The sequence below is a fragment of the Myxine glutinosa genome, chromosome 11, assembly GCF_964187855.1.
Source record: "Myxine glutinosa chromosome 11, kmMyxGlut1.1, whole genome shotgun sequence".
NCBI classification, from domain to species: domain Eukaryota; kingdom Metazoa; phylum Chordata; class Myxini; order Myxiniformes; family Myxinidae; genus Myxine; species Myxine glutinosa.
In genome coordinates this window covers 46,352,847-46,370,710 of record NC_136271.1, presented here as the reverse complement: position 1 = coordinate 46,370,710, position 17,864 = coordinate 46,352,847, and the positions used below count along the sequence as shown (strand labels likewise).

The window sequence follows — 17,864 nt, the reverse complement described above, 5'->3', positions numbered from 1 at the left end:
ACAAGCTGCATACGAACCATCACCAGAATTGAAAAAACAAATCACCCAAACTTGCTTTTTACAGCATTTGACGAACTCAATCTAACATCATTGGAAGAGTTCCGAACAGGTCCTTCACTTAATCATTCACTGAGACCGGTAAAAAAAAAGGAGAAAAAAAAGATCATTTTCTTACTGGACAAGAAAAGTTCATTTTTCAAGCATTTGGGGGAGGGGGGTGGGGTGGGGGGGGGGGGGGGGTGGATGGAGAGGGGAGTTTCAAAGAACGGGCAGGTCTATTCTTAGCCTCAAACATTTCCTGTGATGGTTTGTTTGGTGTACCAAAGAAACGTTATACAGTAGATGTTAAGCCATAATGTTGCAAAGAAACAAAATGTTGGATCAAAACGGTATGGGAATAAGAAAGAAATTTTGCCAATAATCTAGCGCAATGAGCACAAAACACTAATTGTACTTGTACCATCCACTTCAAATAGGGTTTATAACAAGTCTCGCTCCATAATGCTACTACCCGAGGGTTCAGCCAATCGAAGACTCACACCCAAAGATTGAACAACAGTGAGGTTTGATATTGTGAATCCCAGAATGACTTAGGCTCCTGCCCATGCGTGAGCACAAACAGGCTCCTGCCCACGAGTGAGCAACAGGCTCCTGCCACGCGTGAGCAACAGGCTCCTGCCCACGCATGAGCTTCAACAGGCTCCTGCACACACGTGAGAATCAACAGGCTCCTGCACACACGTGAGTATCAACAGGCTTCTGCACAGGTGTAGCATCAACAGGCTCCTGCACATGTATGAGCATAAACAGGCTCTTGCCCATGGAGCATCAACAGGCTCTTGCCCATGGAGCATCAACAGGCTCCTGCCCATGAGGGAGCATCAACAGGCTCCTGCCCATGAGGGAGCATCAACAGGCACCCGCACAGGCGTCAGCAACAACAGGCTCCTTCACATGCATGAGCATCAACAGGCTCTGGCACAGGTGTGAGCAACAACATGCTCCTGCACAGGCGTGGTCCTCATCAGGCTCCTGCACAGGCATGAGCATCAACAGGCTCCTGCACAGGCGTGAGCAACAGGCTCCTGCACAGGTGTGAGCATCAACAAGCTCCTGCATGCGCATGAGCATCAACACGCTCCTGCACACACGTGAGCATCAACACGCTCCTGCACACGCGTGAGCATCAACACACTCCTGCACATGCATGAGCATCACCAGGGTCCTGCACAGGAGTAAGCGTCACCAGGTTCCTGCACTGGCGTAAGCATCAACACACTCGTGCACATGTGTGAGCATCAACACGCTCCTGCACATGCGTGAGCATCACCAGGCTCCTGCACACATGTGAGCATCAACACACTCCTGCATGCGCGTGAGCATCAACACACTCCTGCACACACGTGAGCATCAACACGCTCTGCACACGCGTAAGCATCAACACACTCCTGCACACGTATGAGCATCAACACACTCCTGCACGCGCGTGAGCATCAACACGCTCTGCACACGCGTGAGCATCAACATGCTCCTGCACACGCGTGAGCATCAACACTCCTGCACACGCGTAAGCATCAACACACTCCTGCACACGTATGAGCATCAACACACTCCTGCACACACATGAGCATCAACAGACTCCTGCGCATGCGTGAGCATCACCAGGCTCCTGCACAGGCATAAGCGTTAACAGGCTTCTGCACTGGCGTGAGCATAAACACACTCATGCACACGCGTGAGCATCAACACACTCCTGCACACGTGTGAGCATCAACACACTCCTGCATACGCGTGAGCATAAACACACTCCTGCACACGCGAGAGCATTACCAGGCTCCTACACAGGCGTAAGCGTTAACAGGCTTCTGCACAGGCGTGAGTGTCAATACACTCCTGCACACACGTGAGCATCACACTCCTGCACACGCGTGAGCATCAACACACTCCTGCACACACGTGAGCATCAACACAATCCTGCACACGCATCAACACACTCCTGCACACACGTGAGCATCAACACACTCCTGCACACGCGTGAGCATCACCAGGCTCCTGTACATGCGTGAGCATCAACACACTCCTGCATACGCATGAGCATCAACACACTCCTGCACATGCGCAAGCATCACCCCACTCCTGCACGAGCATCACCAGGCTCCTGCATAGAAGTGAGCACCAACAGGCTCCTATGCAGGTGTGAGCATTAATTGGTTTTGGCTGCAAATGGGGTCCCGGTGAGGTGATGCATGAGGTAAAACATGAAATGCCCGTTAATGGCATCACTTGTGCCGACCTGGGTCGGGTTAAAAGCAAAAAAGGTTTCAAACTATAAAGGAACATGAATAGGTTTGTTGACTTGAAACTGAAACCGAGACCAAAACAACATGATCCGTAAATCGCTTTTGCAGGGATCAAGTCGGGGCCATTACGATGATGGTGTTAAAAAAAAGGTCGTGATGAAACGACGAGTGGGACAACCGCGATGTCTCACCCGGTCTCCGGTGTCTCTTGTCCATCCAGATGAAGCAGTTGTTCTGGGCGACACCGGTCTGGGAGTCGAGAAAGGGAAGTCGGACGCTTCGCTCGGCGCAGAGTCGAGAGTTGTAGTTTCGACAATGTTCTATCGCTTCTCGATAGCCCTGCTCGCCCAACCTGAGAGAAGGAGACATCAAAACAAGTCAAGTTAGAGATAACACGAAAAGGAGACTCGTGGAGGACAAAGTCAAAATGTCTTACGAGCACCATGACGGCTGGGAGCTGCAGACAACACTCGGTTCTCTTTGGAGAGGGCATCAAGCAGGCTTTCCTGTCTGCAACGGTGTACATGTACAATATCCCACAGTATCTTCAACCAGAGTGCACTCTTCGGCCAATGTATAATAGATTGGTGTACAGGCCCCGACAGGTGAATTGGTGTGTCGACGTTAAGCAAAGTAAAAGCAAGTGTACAGGTGCATAAACAGACAAAAAAAGGGTCGAAATTACAGGGGAAAGAAAACGCTTCTTCCTGTTTCCTGGTGCTTTCTTTTTGATTGGAAAATCATTGTACAGTAGGTTACACCAAAGCAATGACAAGGTTTGGCGACCATGTTAATGGTCTACCTGCAAAAGGTAAGTCATGATTGTGCGATTACAGCACCTTCCCGTTGGTTGCATCATTTTGGGGCTCATCAATTCCGCCGATTGGGCGCTCTCCGTAGATTAGGACAGGACTTTAGAACTTGGAAAAGGTAGCAGAACACAATGGCCTTTTGAAATGTCATGTGGGATCCTTAACGCCAACCAGCGAACGCGAGCAGAAAAAATAATAATCTGAATCGACACCTCTTACGAAGGATGGCACACACATTGGCACAATGGCGTACCTGCAAAACACCTGAAAGGTTATAGTCAGGTTGGGGCTATTGAAAAGACTCAACCATTCATTCATTCATTCATTCATTTGTAAAGTTGAACAGCTCGTCATAACGGTCACTCTTCATGGACACCATTTCAGTCCTTCACTGGATAAAAACAAAAAGACGGGTTAGTTTTGTCCCAATATATGGACCATCATTGTCAGACTAGATCGAAGGATCAATCGACGAAAACCTAATCATGGCGAGTACCAAGTAGGTACGACCTGAGAACATCCAGGTTCAGTTCAGAAAGACTTGATGGTTTTCCACAATGGTGGAGAATCTAAGCTCCTTCCACAAAAAGTCTCATTTTCTGGATTCCAATAAATTATTGGCAAATTAAAGGGAATAACAGATGTCAGAGACACAAGCTCAGCTGCACATGAAGGGAGAGTAAAACAGATTATTTTAATACAGTTTCCTCGGACCCAAAAATTAAAACCAGAGACCCATGTACGTACTAACGACCACCATCTCTGAACCCTGGTGTTTGATAGGATCTTGGGAAGGACCCCTCTCCTGGTTGTTTTTAGATCTCGGGTCGCCAGACTGAAATGACGCTCGTCCAAATATCCCAGCTTCTTGGTCTACTGCGCTCAGGCTGGAATAACAATAAAATAAAATGGAGAGGGGGAGAGGGGGAGAGGGGGAGAGGGGGAGAGGGGGAGAGGGGGAGAGGGGGAGAGGGGGAGAGGGGGAGAGGGGGAGAGAGAGAGAGAGAGAGAGAGAGAGAGAGAGAGAACCTCATTACTGCAGCCAAATTGGCTTGCTGTCTGGCTCCGCTGCCCCCCTGCTGTGCCAATCGTCACATTGTGCTGTACATCGCCAATCGTGATGATTCCTACAGGGCAGACAAGACATGTAGACAGAATTTCTGATTTTGGCCTTTCAAAGGCGGTCTCCTTCTGTTTCCCTGAATATTGCGGTGCGTACATTTCCAAGGTGATGAACGGAAGACACTCGCACAAACCGAGACGTTATTCTTGTCGAGGAAGACGAGGAGCACCTTGAAGGCTCAATGCCTTATTCGTGATCCGGTATTCGTGATCCGGTATCCGTGATCCGGAACCCTTACAATTGGCCCCGTTGACTGGTCCCATGGAATTCCATCCAGCTTGCAGATGCCAGATTTCCTGCCAATTTCTATGGGGCTTTGCTCAAATCCAGACCATCTGAATAAGGGTCTCAGTCCTGCTGGTCCGAGGTAAGAATATCCATACAGACCTTGTGAGCACCTTATAGTTCACCGCTTTAAACTCTCATTCTTGGAGCCTTGATCATCTTCCTTGTGAATTTCATATCAACCAAATGAAGTCACGGCATTAACACCGACTACCGACACCCTTATTAACACCCCCCACCCCCCATGGCAGGGCTCGCTCTCGCTCTCTCTCTCTAACTCAAGCAGGTACAAACGCCCAGGAATCCCACCAGGTATGCATGCCCTCCAACACCCGGCATCTATGCGTGCACCAACCCCGGGCAGGTACGCGTGCTACCCCCAAACATCCGGCAGGTATGCGTGCGTCAACCCCCGGCAAGTACGCGTACCCCCAACAGGTACGCACACTTCAACCCCCGGTAGGTATGCGTGCCCTCCAAACATCCGGCAGGTACGCATGCCCCCCCCCCAACACCCGGCAGGTATGCGTGCCCCCCCAACACCCGGCATTTACGCGTGCGCGAACATTGGGCAGGTACGCGTGCCACCCCCAACATCCGGCAGGTACGTGTGCGCGAACATCGGGCAGGTATGCACACTCCAAGCCACAGCAGGTGCGCGTGCCCCCTCCTAGCATCGGGCAGGTACGCGCGGTCCGCGGTGTAAGTCAATTTGATGGCATCATTATAACAGCTTGGTAGCACATGGCACAGGCGCTCGTTCAAGCTCCGTACACCGTTCTGCGTGTAAACGTCACACATGGTCATGCGCTCTCATTCATACACTTGAGACTTGACGCCTCCATTACTACAGACGCAGATCAGGAAGGGCTCCGCTGCGCGGTCGGATCGACAGCGACACTGCAAGGGAAAGACAGCGCGTCTGGTACGTACGATTTGAGCGTACTCTGTACGACAGTAGCCATGGTTCGTGCGGAGGCACGCGATCCTGCACGAAAATGTCCCGCGATACGAGCGCCGTGCAGGGAGGGAGGAGAGTCGGTCGACTCGAGGGAGGGGAGGAGAGGAGAGGAGAGGAGAGGAGAGGAGAGACTGAGAGGGAGGGCCGGCAGAGCCGTACGGACGAGCCCGAACAGCGGCAGAAGGTGGAGCTTAAAGAGTGCACGCCGCACGGGGCTGGGAATGGGTAAAAATAGGCGGGGGGATAATAAAGTGGGAGGGAGAGTGGGCGGAGTCTGCGGGGGAAAGCAAGGGGCGGATCGGGGACAAAGAGGGCGGAGTCTGGAGGGGAAGGCGAAACGCAGACAAAGAGGGCGGAGTCTGAAGGGGAAAGCGAAGGGCGGAGCGCAGACATAGAGGGCGGAGTCTGAAGGGGAAAGCGAGGACGAAGAGGGCGGAGTCTGCAGGGGAAAACGAGGGGCGGAACTCAGACGAAGAGGGCGGAGTTTTAAGGACGGTGTGGGGGTGAAGAAAGGGCTGGGATCTGGGAACGGGCACGGATGGTAAATGATGGGTCTGAAAGGTAAGGTGGTGTAAGGCTAGAATTATTGTTACAGTATAAAAATGTAGGTTTGTGTGAGGAAAAAAGTGTTTCCATGGGAGAACTTTGTACGTGAATGATGCTGGAATCTCAGAACCAAATCCCGTACACTGTGCTGGTTCAAGTCCATTGTCTGTTAATGTTCGTGGAATTTTTCCCCTAATTCCTTGTGCTGCATTATTTAATATCGGTTCAAGTTTTTCCATGATCCTTCCATTTCAGGCATGCTAATAGTAATAGTAATAGCTATAGATACTAGGAGGGGGGGGGGGGGTAAGCAGTTAGGGCGGTGCCAGGTAGCTACAGGTAAAGGTAATAGTGTTTTAGGATGTATTCGTAGGGAATAAATGATAAAATCAGAGGAGGCTTTGTTAACACTGTACAGGAATTCGGTGGAACCTCATCTCGAGTATTGTGTATAGTTTTGGTCGTTACATCTGAAGAAGGATACAGCTACCATGGAGTAAGAGAGGGTAGAGCGTAGGGCTACTACATTGATTCCAAGCCTAGCTAGACCAAGCTGTGAGGAACGGTGGAAGGAAACAGGATGTTATGCATTAGGAATTTCGTCCTTGTCATGTACGCTACATCTCTGCCAAATTTCATCCGAATCCGTCCACAAGTTTTTGAGATATCTCGTTTACAGACAGACAAGCAAACAAACAGACAGACAGACAGGGGTGAAAACATAACCTCCATCCACCTTTGGCAGCAGAGGTCAGAACAACCTGGAATATGGTAAGATAAGATAAAGGTTTGCACTTGCAGCATCAATTTGCTTTACTTGCCAATAGGCAGATGTTTGTTTAGTAGTCTTGGTGAGGCAACCATCCAGCAGTTAGTCAGGTTCACTATGTTAACAAATATAATTTCGTTCAAATTTTTGGGAGATTAGCAAAACTATACATTTTTGGAATCGTCAGATTATGGAGAATCCGAAAATGAATGTTGGCATTTGCACAGACACCTGCATGGCCGCCATTTTGGATTTTCAAAATGGCCACCATAAAATACATATTTTGCGCGATCTCGGCTTCTAGTCAACCTAGAAACTTAATGAAATATGCTAATCCTATGTTTTCTGGGTCAACGAATCCAATAAAGGCCTCAAAATAGTGCTCAGGATTATAGAAAAGCAACAAACAAAGGTAATTGAAAACCATTGTCTTTATATTTGTGATATTAAAGCGCGGCGTTACGCGCGCTGCTTGTGAGCAAGGAGGAAGCGGACAAGCGGTAACATATAAACGTCTTTATTGTAAGACTACACTGTAACACTGTACTGTCCCGGGCTGGGCGCCCGGTGTATATCATGAGGCCACGCCTACCCCTGGTGCGTGGCCACCGCCCACTTGGTGCGCGGAATGATGTCACCACGCCAGTGGGCTTTTGTGTCCGCCACACGCGCCCCCCCAGAATTCCCGCGCACCTGGAGGGCCAGTTTGCGGGGCAGACGAATGACCCGGCCGAAGCGCCCCCTGGCGATCGGCGGCGTCCGGGGTGCAGGGATGCCAGGTGGGATGCCCCTGGCTGCCCCTGGGATGGGTGCAGGACCGGGGGGCGGCGTGGCGGCGGGGCTGGGCGGTGCCGGGGGTCCGCCCGCAGGAGGGCGGCCCCGACGTGGGGGTCGGGCCACTGGTGGTGGATGGTCCACATCGAGGTGGGCCGGCTTGAGGCGGTCTACCGAAACGCGGTCAGGAGTACCGCCGATGTCCAGGGTGAAGTGCTTCGCCCCGGTCTCCAGCACGCGGAAAGGCCCGTCGTACGGGGGCCGCAGTGGTGTCCGATGGGCATCGTGGCGGACGAAGACGTACTCCGCCGTGCGAAGCTCCGGGGCGACGTGCGTCGGTGGGTGCCCGTGGCATGCCGTTGGCACCGGGGCGAACCTCTGGGCGGTCTCTTGTAGAGCGGAGCGCTGCTGTGCCGCGGACCATGGTGCCGTGGAGTCGGGGAGGAACTCGCCCGGCACCCGCAGCGGTTGCCCGAAGACCAATTCCGCCGCGGATGCGCGCAGGTCCTCCTTGGGCGCCGTCCGGAGGCCCAGCAGGACCCAGGGGAGCCTGTCGACCCAGCCGCCGTCGCGGAGGGTGGCCCGGAGCGCGGCCTTCAATGAGCGGTGAAATCGCTCACACAGGCCGTTAGCCTGGGGATGGTAGGCCGTGGTTCGGTGCAGCCGGACCCCGAGCCCCTGCGCAACTGCACCCCAGAGCTCCGAGGTGAACTGGGGGCCGCGGTCGGATGAGATGTCTGAGGGGGCGCCGAACCGGGCGACCCAGGTGGCGATGAAAGCCTGCGCGACATCGGCCGCCGTTGTCGACGCCAAGGGCACGGCCTCCGGCCACCGGGTGGTGCGGTCCACCATGGTGAGGACGTAGGTGAAACCCCGCGAGGGGGGCAGAGGTCCCACCAGGTCCACGTGGACGTGGTCAAACCGGCGTTCCGGCACCGTGAACGGGGCCAACGGGGCCTGGGTGTGCCGGTGCACCTTGGCGCGCTGGCACGCGAGGCACGTCCTGGCCCAGCCGCGGACGGCCTTCCGGAGGCCATGCCAGACGAACTTGTCGGCGATCAGCCTTTGGGAGGCCCTCGCGCCCGGGTGGGACAGGCCGTGGATGGCGTCAAACACCTGGCGCTGCCAGCCCGCGGGCACGATGGGGCGAGGACGCCCGAGGGAGACGTCGCACAAGAGGGCCGCGCCCGCGCCGTCAAACGGCACCTCGGTGACGCGGAGGCCCGTGACGGCGGTCCGCAAGGCCTGGACGTCGGGGTCAGCGGCCTGGTCCGCTGCCATCCGGGCATAGTCGATGCCGAGGTGGACTGCGTGGGCGACGGCCCGGGAAAGGCAATCCGCCACCGGGTTGTCCTTCCCCGCGACGTGCTGGATGTCCGTCGTGTACTCGGACACGGCCGAGAGGTGACGCTGCTGCCGGGCCGACCACGGCTCGGTGACTTTGCCCATCGCAAAGATCAGCGGCTTGTGGTCGACGAAGGCAGTGAACGCCCGGCCCTCGAGCAGATGGCGGAAGTGCCTGACCGCCAAGTGAAGTCCGAGCAACTCGCGGTCGAAGGTACTGTAACGGCGTTCGGGCGGGCGAAGCTGCCGGCTAAAGAACGCCAGCGGTTGCCAAGCTCCACGCACCCATTGCTCATGCACTGCGCCCACCGCGTAGTCCGAGGCATCGGTGGTGAGGGCGATCGGTGCATCGGGCGCCGGGTGCGCGAGCATGGTGGCGTTAGCCAAGGCGAGCTTCGCGCCCGTGAACGCCGTGTCCATCTGCTCGGTCCAGGTAACGTCGCCTTTGCCCGGCTTACCTCGGAGAGCTTCGTGCAGGGGGCGCAGGAGCTGGGCGATACGGGGCAGGAACCGATGGTAAAAGTTCACCATGCCCAGGAACTCCTGCAGCCCTCTGATCGTGCGGGGGCGCGGAAACCCCTTCACCGCCTCCACCTTGGCCGGTAGGGGGACGGCTCCGTGCCTGGTGACACGGTGCCCCAGAAAATCGATTGTGGCGGCGCCGAACCGGCACTTTGCGGGGTTCACAATCAGGCCATGCTGGCCCAGGCGTTCGAAGAGCGTGCAGAGGTGGCGTAGGTGCTCTTCGCGGGACGCGCTGGCGACGAGGATATCGTCCAGGTAAACGTAGACAAAATCCAAGTCGCGCAGGACGCTGTCCATCAGTCGCTGGAACGCCTGAGCCGCATTCTTCAGACCGAAGGGCATGCGCAAGAACTCGAAGAGTCCGAATGGCGTGATGACCGCCGTCTTCGGGACGTCCTCCGGCCTGACGGGGACCTGATGGTAGCCGCGTATGAGGTCCACCTTCGAGAAGAAGGACCTGCCCGCCAAACGGGCGGAAAAGTCCTGAATGTGGGGGACGGGGTAGCGGTCGGGAGTCGTGGCGTCATTGAGACGGCGATAGTCCCCGCACGGTCGCCATCCCCCGCCGGGCTTCGGCACGATGTGCAGCGGCGACGCCCAAGCGCTCTCTGAGCGCCGAACGATGCCGAGTCGCTCCAGGGTAGCGAACTCCGCTTTTGCCACCGCCAGCTTCGTCGGCTCGAGGCGGCGTGCCCGGGCGTAGACCGGTGGCCCGACGGTGGGGATGTGATGGGCCACCCCGTGCTTGACGGCCCCCGCCGAGAAGGTGGGCCGCGTGAGGGCCGGGAAGCCGGCGAGGAGGCGGGTGAATGCGTCCGCTGCCGGAAGCGTACAGACCAACGTGGCCGGAACCGAATCGTTCGGCAAGCCGCTTGGCAAGCCGCTCGTTGAGCTGGGCAACGCACAAGCGAGCGAGCTGAACGTCTCGGCCTGGACAAGCCGTCTGCGCTTGACGTCGACCAGGAGCCCATTAGCGCACAGGAAGTCCGCGCCAAGCAGTGCCATGGGCACGTCGGCGGTGACGAACGTCCATCGGAAAACCTGCCCTCCAAACCGCAGAGAGAGGCAGCGTTTTCCGTACGTACGGATGGGCGTCCCGTTCGCGGCAAGCAGCGCGGGGCCCCCACCCGCGGCGTGCTTGTCTGACGTGCCGACGGGAATGACACTCACCTGCGCTCCCGTGTCGCACAGGTAACGGCGCCTGGAGAAGGTGTCCGTTATGAACAGCAGGCTGTTCGAATGGCCGGCGCTCATCGCCACTATTGAGCGCCGGCCCGGGCGTTTCCCGACCCGTTGAAGGAGCACGGCGGATGACACCGCCGAGCTTCGTGGCCGAACTTGGCATGGAACCAGCACCAGGTGGTGGAGCTGGAGGAGCGCGGCTGGCTCCGCCAGGCCGGTGGAGTTGGCGGGTTTCCCCGCGGTGGCGGTTTTCGCCGCGGCGGTGGGCGGGGCGTGGCGGCGTTCACGAGGTGCGTATCAGCATGCTGCTGAACATCAGCGTGCTGTAGAAGCTGATGCTGTGGAACATGCTGCTGAACATCAGCGTCGAGGGCCGTGACGGCCACGCCGACGCTCGCCCGCATGTCCGAAGCGGCGAAGTACCTGTCCGCCTCGGCCGCCAATGCTCGGGGTTCCGTTAGCTCGGTCCCGGCCAACGCGAGGCGGACCTGCGCTGGAAGTTGGCGCCGGAAAAGCGCCCGGAATAGCGAACCGGGGGCTTCGTCGCCCAACAGTGACAGCATATGGTCCATTCGGACCGACGGGCGCGTCTCACCGAGCTCGGGGAGATCCAGGAGGCGGTCGGCCCGTGCGTCGTCCGTAAGGCCGAACGTGGCTAGGAGTAGCCGCTTGAGTGCCTCGTACTTGTGGCCGTTCGGTGGGTGGCGAAGGACGGACACAACTCGAGCGGCCGTGCCGGGCCCGAGGGAGGCGACGACGTGGCAATAGCGCGTGTCATCGCCGGTGAGGCGCCGAAGCTGAAATTGGGCTTCGGCCTGGACGAACCAGACTTCGGCCTGAGCCTCCCAAAATTCCGGAAGTTTGACGAAGTCGGCCATGGCGATGGCGTCGCGTGTGGAAGGATCGCTCCAGCAGATCCAACGTCGAGGGTCACCAGTAAAGCGCGGCGTTACGCGCGCTGCTTGTGAGCAAGGAGGAAGCGGACAAGCGGTAACATATAAACGTCTTTATTGTAAGACTACACTGTAACACTGTACTGTCCCGGGCTGGGCGCCCGGTGTATATCATGAGGCCACGCCTACCCCTGGTGCGTGGCCACCGCCCACTTGGTGCGCGGAATGATGTCACCACGCCAGTGGGCTTTTGTGTCCGCCACAATATAACTGTATTACATAGTACATGATATTGCAAGTCCTTTGAAGTTATAAGTTGGATTTATAAAGGAAGAAAGCAGCCTTGTTAGTATCAGATTGAACTATAAGTCCTACACACAGGATCTACTAGGTCTATACCGTTCAGGAATATGCTTTTACAGATCTTCATCACTGTCCTGAGTGTCATCTGGAAAGTCCTAAAAGTGAAGCGAGTGTTAGGATTAGAAGTCTAATGATCCCACCAATGGATTCCTTGACCCAGAAAACATAGGATTAGCATACTTAAATAAGTTTCTCGGTTGACTAGAAGTCGAGATAGCGCAAATTATGTATTTTATGGCGGCCAATTTGAAAATCCCAAATGGCGGCCATGCAGGTGTCTACACAAATGCCAACATTATTTTTTGGATTCCTCATGCTCTGAATATTCCAAAAATGTATAGTTTTGCTAAACTCTGGGCCGGATTTAGGAATGGGCAAACTGGGCAGTTGCCCAGGGGCCTCCACAACCAGGGGGCCTCCATCTATGGACAATCAGAAGAAGCTGCACTCTCACTGTCTGAAAATGTCGACTTCAGAATTTTCTTCCAGTAATTGATCAGTTTCTGAGTTCATTGGAGCAACGATTGGAAGCCGATGAGAACCCCTGTTCTCTTTTCGGTTTCTTGCGTAAACTGGAATCACTGGACTGCGATGAAATCGAAGCAGCTGCAGCAAAATTGGTTGCTGAGTACAAGGATGATCTGGATCAAACACTTGGTGTTGAACTTGTTTGTGCAGTTTGCAGCCTTCCTCACTCATTTACTGGAATATGAAGATGATAAGCTAGGGAGAGAACATTTCCTTTACAAACTGTTGATGGACAAGAAAGTTGCGGATACATTTCCAAATGTCGAGATAATGCTACGGATGTACTTGGTGCTCATGGTCACAAACTGTTCTGGAGAACGTTCATTCAGTAAAATGAAGTTCATCAAGAACAGACTCCGTACTACAATGTGTCATGATAGGCTCAGTCACCTGGCCTTGATGAGTATTGAATGTGACATTCTCTGAGAGATTGACTTCGACAAATTGATCCTAGACTTTGCAAGGGTCAAGTCTCGTAAAGTGCCTGGTCTGTAAGTATAGGTATTAGGTACTTTACTAGATTCTTATGATTGATCATGATTGACCTGCTTGCTTATTCACTATTCATATTCTTTATACTTGAAACATAAGAACTTCGTAGATTCTTATAGATTGATCATGATGTTTAAAGATGTGCCTGCTTGCTTATTCAAATTCTTTATGCTTAAAACATAGGAACTAGATTCTTATATGGATTGATCATGATGTTTATAGATGCACATTTTTATTCAGATTCTTTGTACTTGAAAAATATACTTTATGGATGACTGTAACTGTGTCTTGTTACCTTTTTAGTATTCTAAGGTAGGGTGGGCCTCCACTACTGAAGGCTGCCCAGGGGCCTCCACATGTCTAAATCCGGCCCTGCCTAAACTCCAAAAATTTTGAACGAAAAAACATAGTGAACCTGATTAAGTGGATCGATGAAGGTCGATGGCCATAGGTTATGATGGAATGCATGTATACAAAATGTATTTTTAATAGTGAAGCTTGCACACAAGTTTTTGAAAAAGCTGACTGGCTGTGTACGTTTATGAATTGCAACCACAATATATGAGGTTAGAAAAAGATGGCAGCCAATGTTAGAACATGTCTGATATCGACTCATATCTGGTGAATTGAACACTTTCCAAGCACTTGAACCCTTTGAAGTTAAATTTTTGGGGGGTAATATGATTTTCGGAGAGCTAAATACATCCTAAATAAATAAAATAATGCAAAAATATAATCATAATTTCATCGTAAAAATAATTCATGACTCAAAGGGTTAAGTGTAAATAATTACCTCTACGTATCATTATTTCATTAATGTTATAATTCCTGATGCTAACAAAACTTCCTTTTTTGTTTCAGGTCGTGAAAACGAGTGCGGAGCAAGCACCCAACTGTCCCTTGTGCCAGAAGGAGTTACGAAGAAGTGAAGACGGAGTCGACATTAGTGGGAAAGGAGCTGATGGCATAAACAAGGTAAGTGTCGAGAGAGGAGATGACATCATTGTAGCAGCTGGAACTGGAGTGCACATGTCTTTCCGTATGAATTACGTAAACAAAAGGAACATTGAGAAACATAAGAAAGCTAAGTTAGATCAAACCACATCCGTCAAGAGAAGTGCACGACGCCTCTTGAGTGGACCGTGCGATAGTGCAACAGACTGCTTATTCTGTGGGAACAAAGTTGTGACGAGCAAAATTAGTGTTGATTACGATGCCTATAGGCGCCCGCGGAACTACGTAACTTCCGGTTAGTGCACCCTTCGTGACAACAGTCACGTGATTGGATACGTTGAAAACAAACCACAAAAGGGCACGTGTTACAGCCGGAAATTATGGAAACGGTGTAGGTTATTTGATCATAACTCGCTTAATTCTTGTCTGATCTTTAAAATTTTAACTTTCCGACAAGCTAGAAGTAATTCTCTTTCTAACAATATAAAGTTTTATGAAAAATAATACGAAATGTTTGTATAGCCGCTCGTGGAACTACGTAACTTCCGGTTAGTGCACCCTTCGCGACAACAGTCACGTGATTGGATACGTTGAAAACAAACCACAAAAGGGCACGTGTTACAGCTTACTTCCGGTAGTCTCGCCCTCACCTATATCTGTGTTAGAACATATAACGTTGTGGGCAAGATACTGTCACACTATAATGGCGCTTTTGCATCACGGTAACGTACCATACGCGGTATCATACTGTAACCAAAATCCGTTTTTTTCGTTTTTCAATTGCCAAGCGAACCGTACCGTACCGAAGTACCGGTGCCAAATTTGGTTCCTGCTATGGGATAGGTACCAAGCGAGCCGAAGCCGGACCTATGGGTGGAGCTAGAAATACTGCAGACCGTTTTGGGCGGGGTTTTTTTCGTCACTTCAGATAACTCCGCCTATTTTCACTGTTCTGTTGTGCGATGGAAAAACGACACAGGGATTACCGTACCATATTGTACAGTGCCGTACCATACCGTTCTATGCAATGGAAAAGCGCCCTAAAACACAAAGTGATGACTGGGCCACTACTGTCCAGGGACGTATTGAATACTTTAGCGGAGAGTTGCACGTTGCAGACTGTTTGTACCATCCTTCATGTGATGTACATAGACCCTAGTGACAGTAAGCGACAAAGTTTGGCAACCAAAGGACACCGACCAAGAACAAGTATTTCACAGGATGTGCGCCTACTTTGAGGCCAATGATGAAGAACAATTAACCGTTACCGACCTTGCCAAAAAGATGAAGGTGTAGCGGTTACCGCTGGATGCACACAATCGCCTTGCACCGGCCAGAACACGGCCAGACGCGCCTCTCCCGGGCATGCCCGGACTCACTGTTCCCGGGCACGCCCGAACCTCCCGGGCACGCCCGGTCTCGTCTTTCCCGGGCATGCCCGCTCTCGCCTTTCCAGGGCTCGCCCAGAGCGTCCGGGCATGCCCGCTATCGCCTTTTCAGGGCTCGCCTAGAGTCCCTGTATAAAGAGAGTTGCGCCATGCGCTGACCCGAGATTTCTGGTCACGTGATTTCGTGGCGCCATTTTGTGTCTAACTTCACCGTGCGTGAACGTCAGCTTGGTACGGGAATGTTGTTTATTGCCAAACAAAATGACTGGTTGTTCTGCTTTTGGTTGTTCAAACCAATCTGGGAAATATAAGATGTATAGATTTCCAAGTGATAAAGTCAGAAGACAAATTTGGGAAGCGAAAGTCAGACGAAAGAGCTGGAAAGCGATCGACTCCTCGAGACTCTGCCAGGTAGGCCCACGCTGCTTGATGATCGATGTTCAAAAGCAATTCTATCTGCTCGGTTTTTTTTTGGTTGTCTGTCCGTTGAAAACCCTTTTAAAGGGAAGTGATTTGTGTTTGTTTATAATCTTCAAGGAGCTGACCAAAAATGCATTTCCGTGGGAAGAACCCTGCTCAATTTTTTTCGGGTAGTCCTCGCGGACCGCATATTGTCATTGATTGATGAAATGTCCCGGTACAGTGGCATTGCCTGGTCTGCGGTTGGGTAGTCTGCGGGCAATGTCACTGTACTTTTTCAGAGGGAATTAATTTTGATTTTATAGGGGTGGGAAACCCATGGTCCGTTTTGTTTTCAGTTGTCTGTCCGTCCATTCAAAACTTATTCCGAGGCAAGTTATTTTTTTGGTTTAAAATCTTTAGCCTAATCGGCAATCATAAAAGCAATTTTAGGGGGGGACCTGCTCAATTTTTTTGCGGGTTGTGCAGCCATCCATACGTCCAAAATTTGACGAGTTATTGTTTGCTTTGTACAGTGCTCATGCGTCTTGTGGCATATTTGCTCAAATATTTCCCACCCCGGGATTTATGGCCAAATTGTAGTGATGGAAGATTTTGCACATTGGACAATCCCTATATATTTAACCTGGTGACAGCTATCGTTCCCAAAACATACAATATTTCTAGGTGATTAATGCAGTAAAACAGGTGTATTTGTGTACCCACAAAAATATTGGATATGCCCACACTCCTTTCTAAAAGTTATTAAAATTCAGAGAACGACAGCATTGGTTTGTCTTACTTATAATGTTAGCTCTTATATGCAGTGTTGGCTTGTAATATGCATTGCCATACCACTTTTAATATCACCACACAGCTCTTTTTCACGGCAATAGCTGAGTTTTTGACAAAACAAATATCACCTGTATGTAATAATAAGACGAAATATGTGTCGTAAATTTTTTTTTAGTAGGTTTAGAATATATCACCCCATATCGCGAATGTACATGTATATCTAATCCGACACACTTAGACACAAAATGGCGTCCAAATTTGAGTTGACACAACTCTCTATATACAGGGATTCTAGGCTCGCCCAGAGCGTCCGGGCATGCCCGCTATCGCCTTTCCAGGGCTCGCCCAGAGCGTCCGGGCATGCCCGCTATTGCCTTTCCAGGGCTCGCCCAGAGCGCCCGGGCACGCCCAGCCTCGACTTGCCAGGCCGCAGCCAAACACGCCCGGGCAGGTCCAGACTCGCCTTTCCAAGGCTCGCCCTTGACACCCGGGCATGCCCGGTATAGCTTTTGCCGGGCAAACTTCCCGACATAAATGTGTATATATATTGCTGCCCGATAAACGGGCTTGTCAGAATACCTGAGCTGTTTTGTTTCAATAAAGCAACTCGGACGAATTCCGTCTTTGGTCGCGTCAATTCTTTCGACTCGCGTTGGAGCGCAGTTCCTTCAAAGGAATATTTGCATGACAGTAATTCTACCGCCTATGGCAATCAGTATCTGAAGTCCAAACTGTTTGAACAGTACGGGGAGGATATATTCGTGGCTGAAGGTGAGGGGCTACATGATATTGTGACTTTTCGAGAGAAAACTACAAACATCCTCCGTAATTACTTCAACAGGATGCACGATGACGAGGAGGAAGCTCAGAAGAGAGGCATCATAGAAACCGCTGCCAAACTTGTCAAAAGTGATCTAAAAACCTTGGTTCCACGTTTAAAAGTCAAGTATACGAAAGCTACAGACCTTAAACTGGAGTCTACTGACCTTAAACTGGAAACTATGTTCCCCCGAGCTTGCGTTGTCTGCTTCAACATCTTCTCGTTGGAAAGGACACCCATCAGAACGAAGCGAGTATTGGGCACACAATTGTTCAAGCAGTGTGTCCAAGGACTGCGATAGCACCATTACAACTTGGGCTCGCTGTCCAAATGCATCATCACTTCCGATCATGGTTTTTGATAGACAGTCTTTCTGCCATGGGTTATTGCTCCTAATACTCAGAAGTGCAAAAGTTTGAGGAAAACGCCTCTTCTTCAGTCGCTCCTGATGTTTTAGGTGGCGTCAACATACCAGATATGATGCTGTTGTTTGCAGCAGATAACATCGACCACACCATTGTGACCCTAGATGGAAAGGGTATATTCCATGGCATGGGAATGATAGCAGCCGTAACGCCAGGCCAACACGTCGATCACACGGTTCTCAGATG

At 51.9% G+C, this 17,864-nt stretch overlaps 1 protein-coding gene and 1 long non-coding RNA gene across 4 annotated transcripts in view; one reads left to right on the top strand and one right to left on the bottom strand.

The window, feature by feature from the left end:
- LOC144894265 (zinc finger protein ubi-d4-like) overlaps positions 1-5,600 on the bottom strand; it is an 81,752-nt gene extending 76,152 nt beyond the window's left edge. For all 3 annotated transcript variants that reach the window (XM_078786629.1, XM_078786627.1, XM_078786628.1), the window contains exons 1-2: positions 5,454-5,600; positions 2,492-2,652 (exon numbers count right to left, since the gene is read on the bottom strand). In XM_078786629.1, coding sequence (XP_078642755.1) covers positions 2,492-2,652; positions 5,454-5,485 — 193 coding nt within the window. In that variant the 5' untranslated portion in view covers positions 5,486-5,600. The remainder of the gene's footprint in view (positions 1-2,491; positions 2,653-5,453) is intronic.
- A 338-nt stretch (positions 5,601-5,938) lies between these two features.
- On the top strand, positions 5,939-16,842 carry LOC137436638 (uncharacterized). Its single transcript, XR_010986332.2, has 3 exons — positions 5,939-6,042; positions 13,759-13,872; positions 16,720-16,842. It is a non-coding gene; the product is annotated as an uncharacterized LOC137436638 (long non-coding RNA).
- The last annotated feature ends 1,022 nt before the right edge of the window (positions 16,843-17,864 follow it).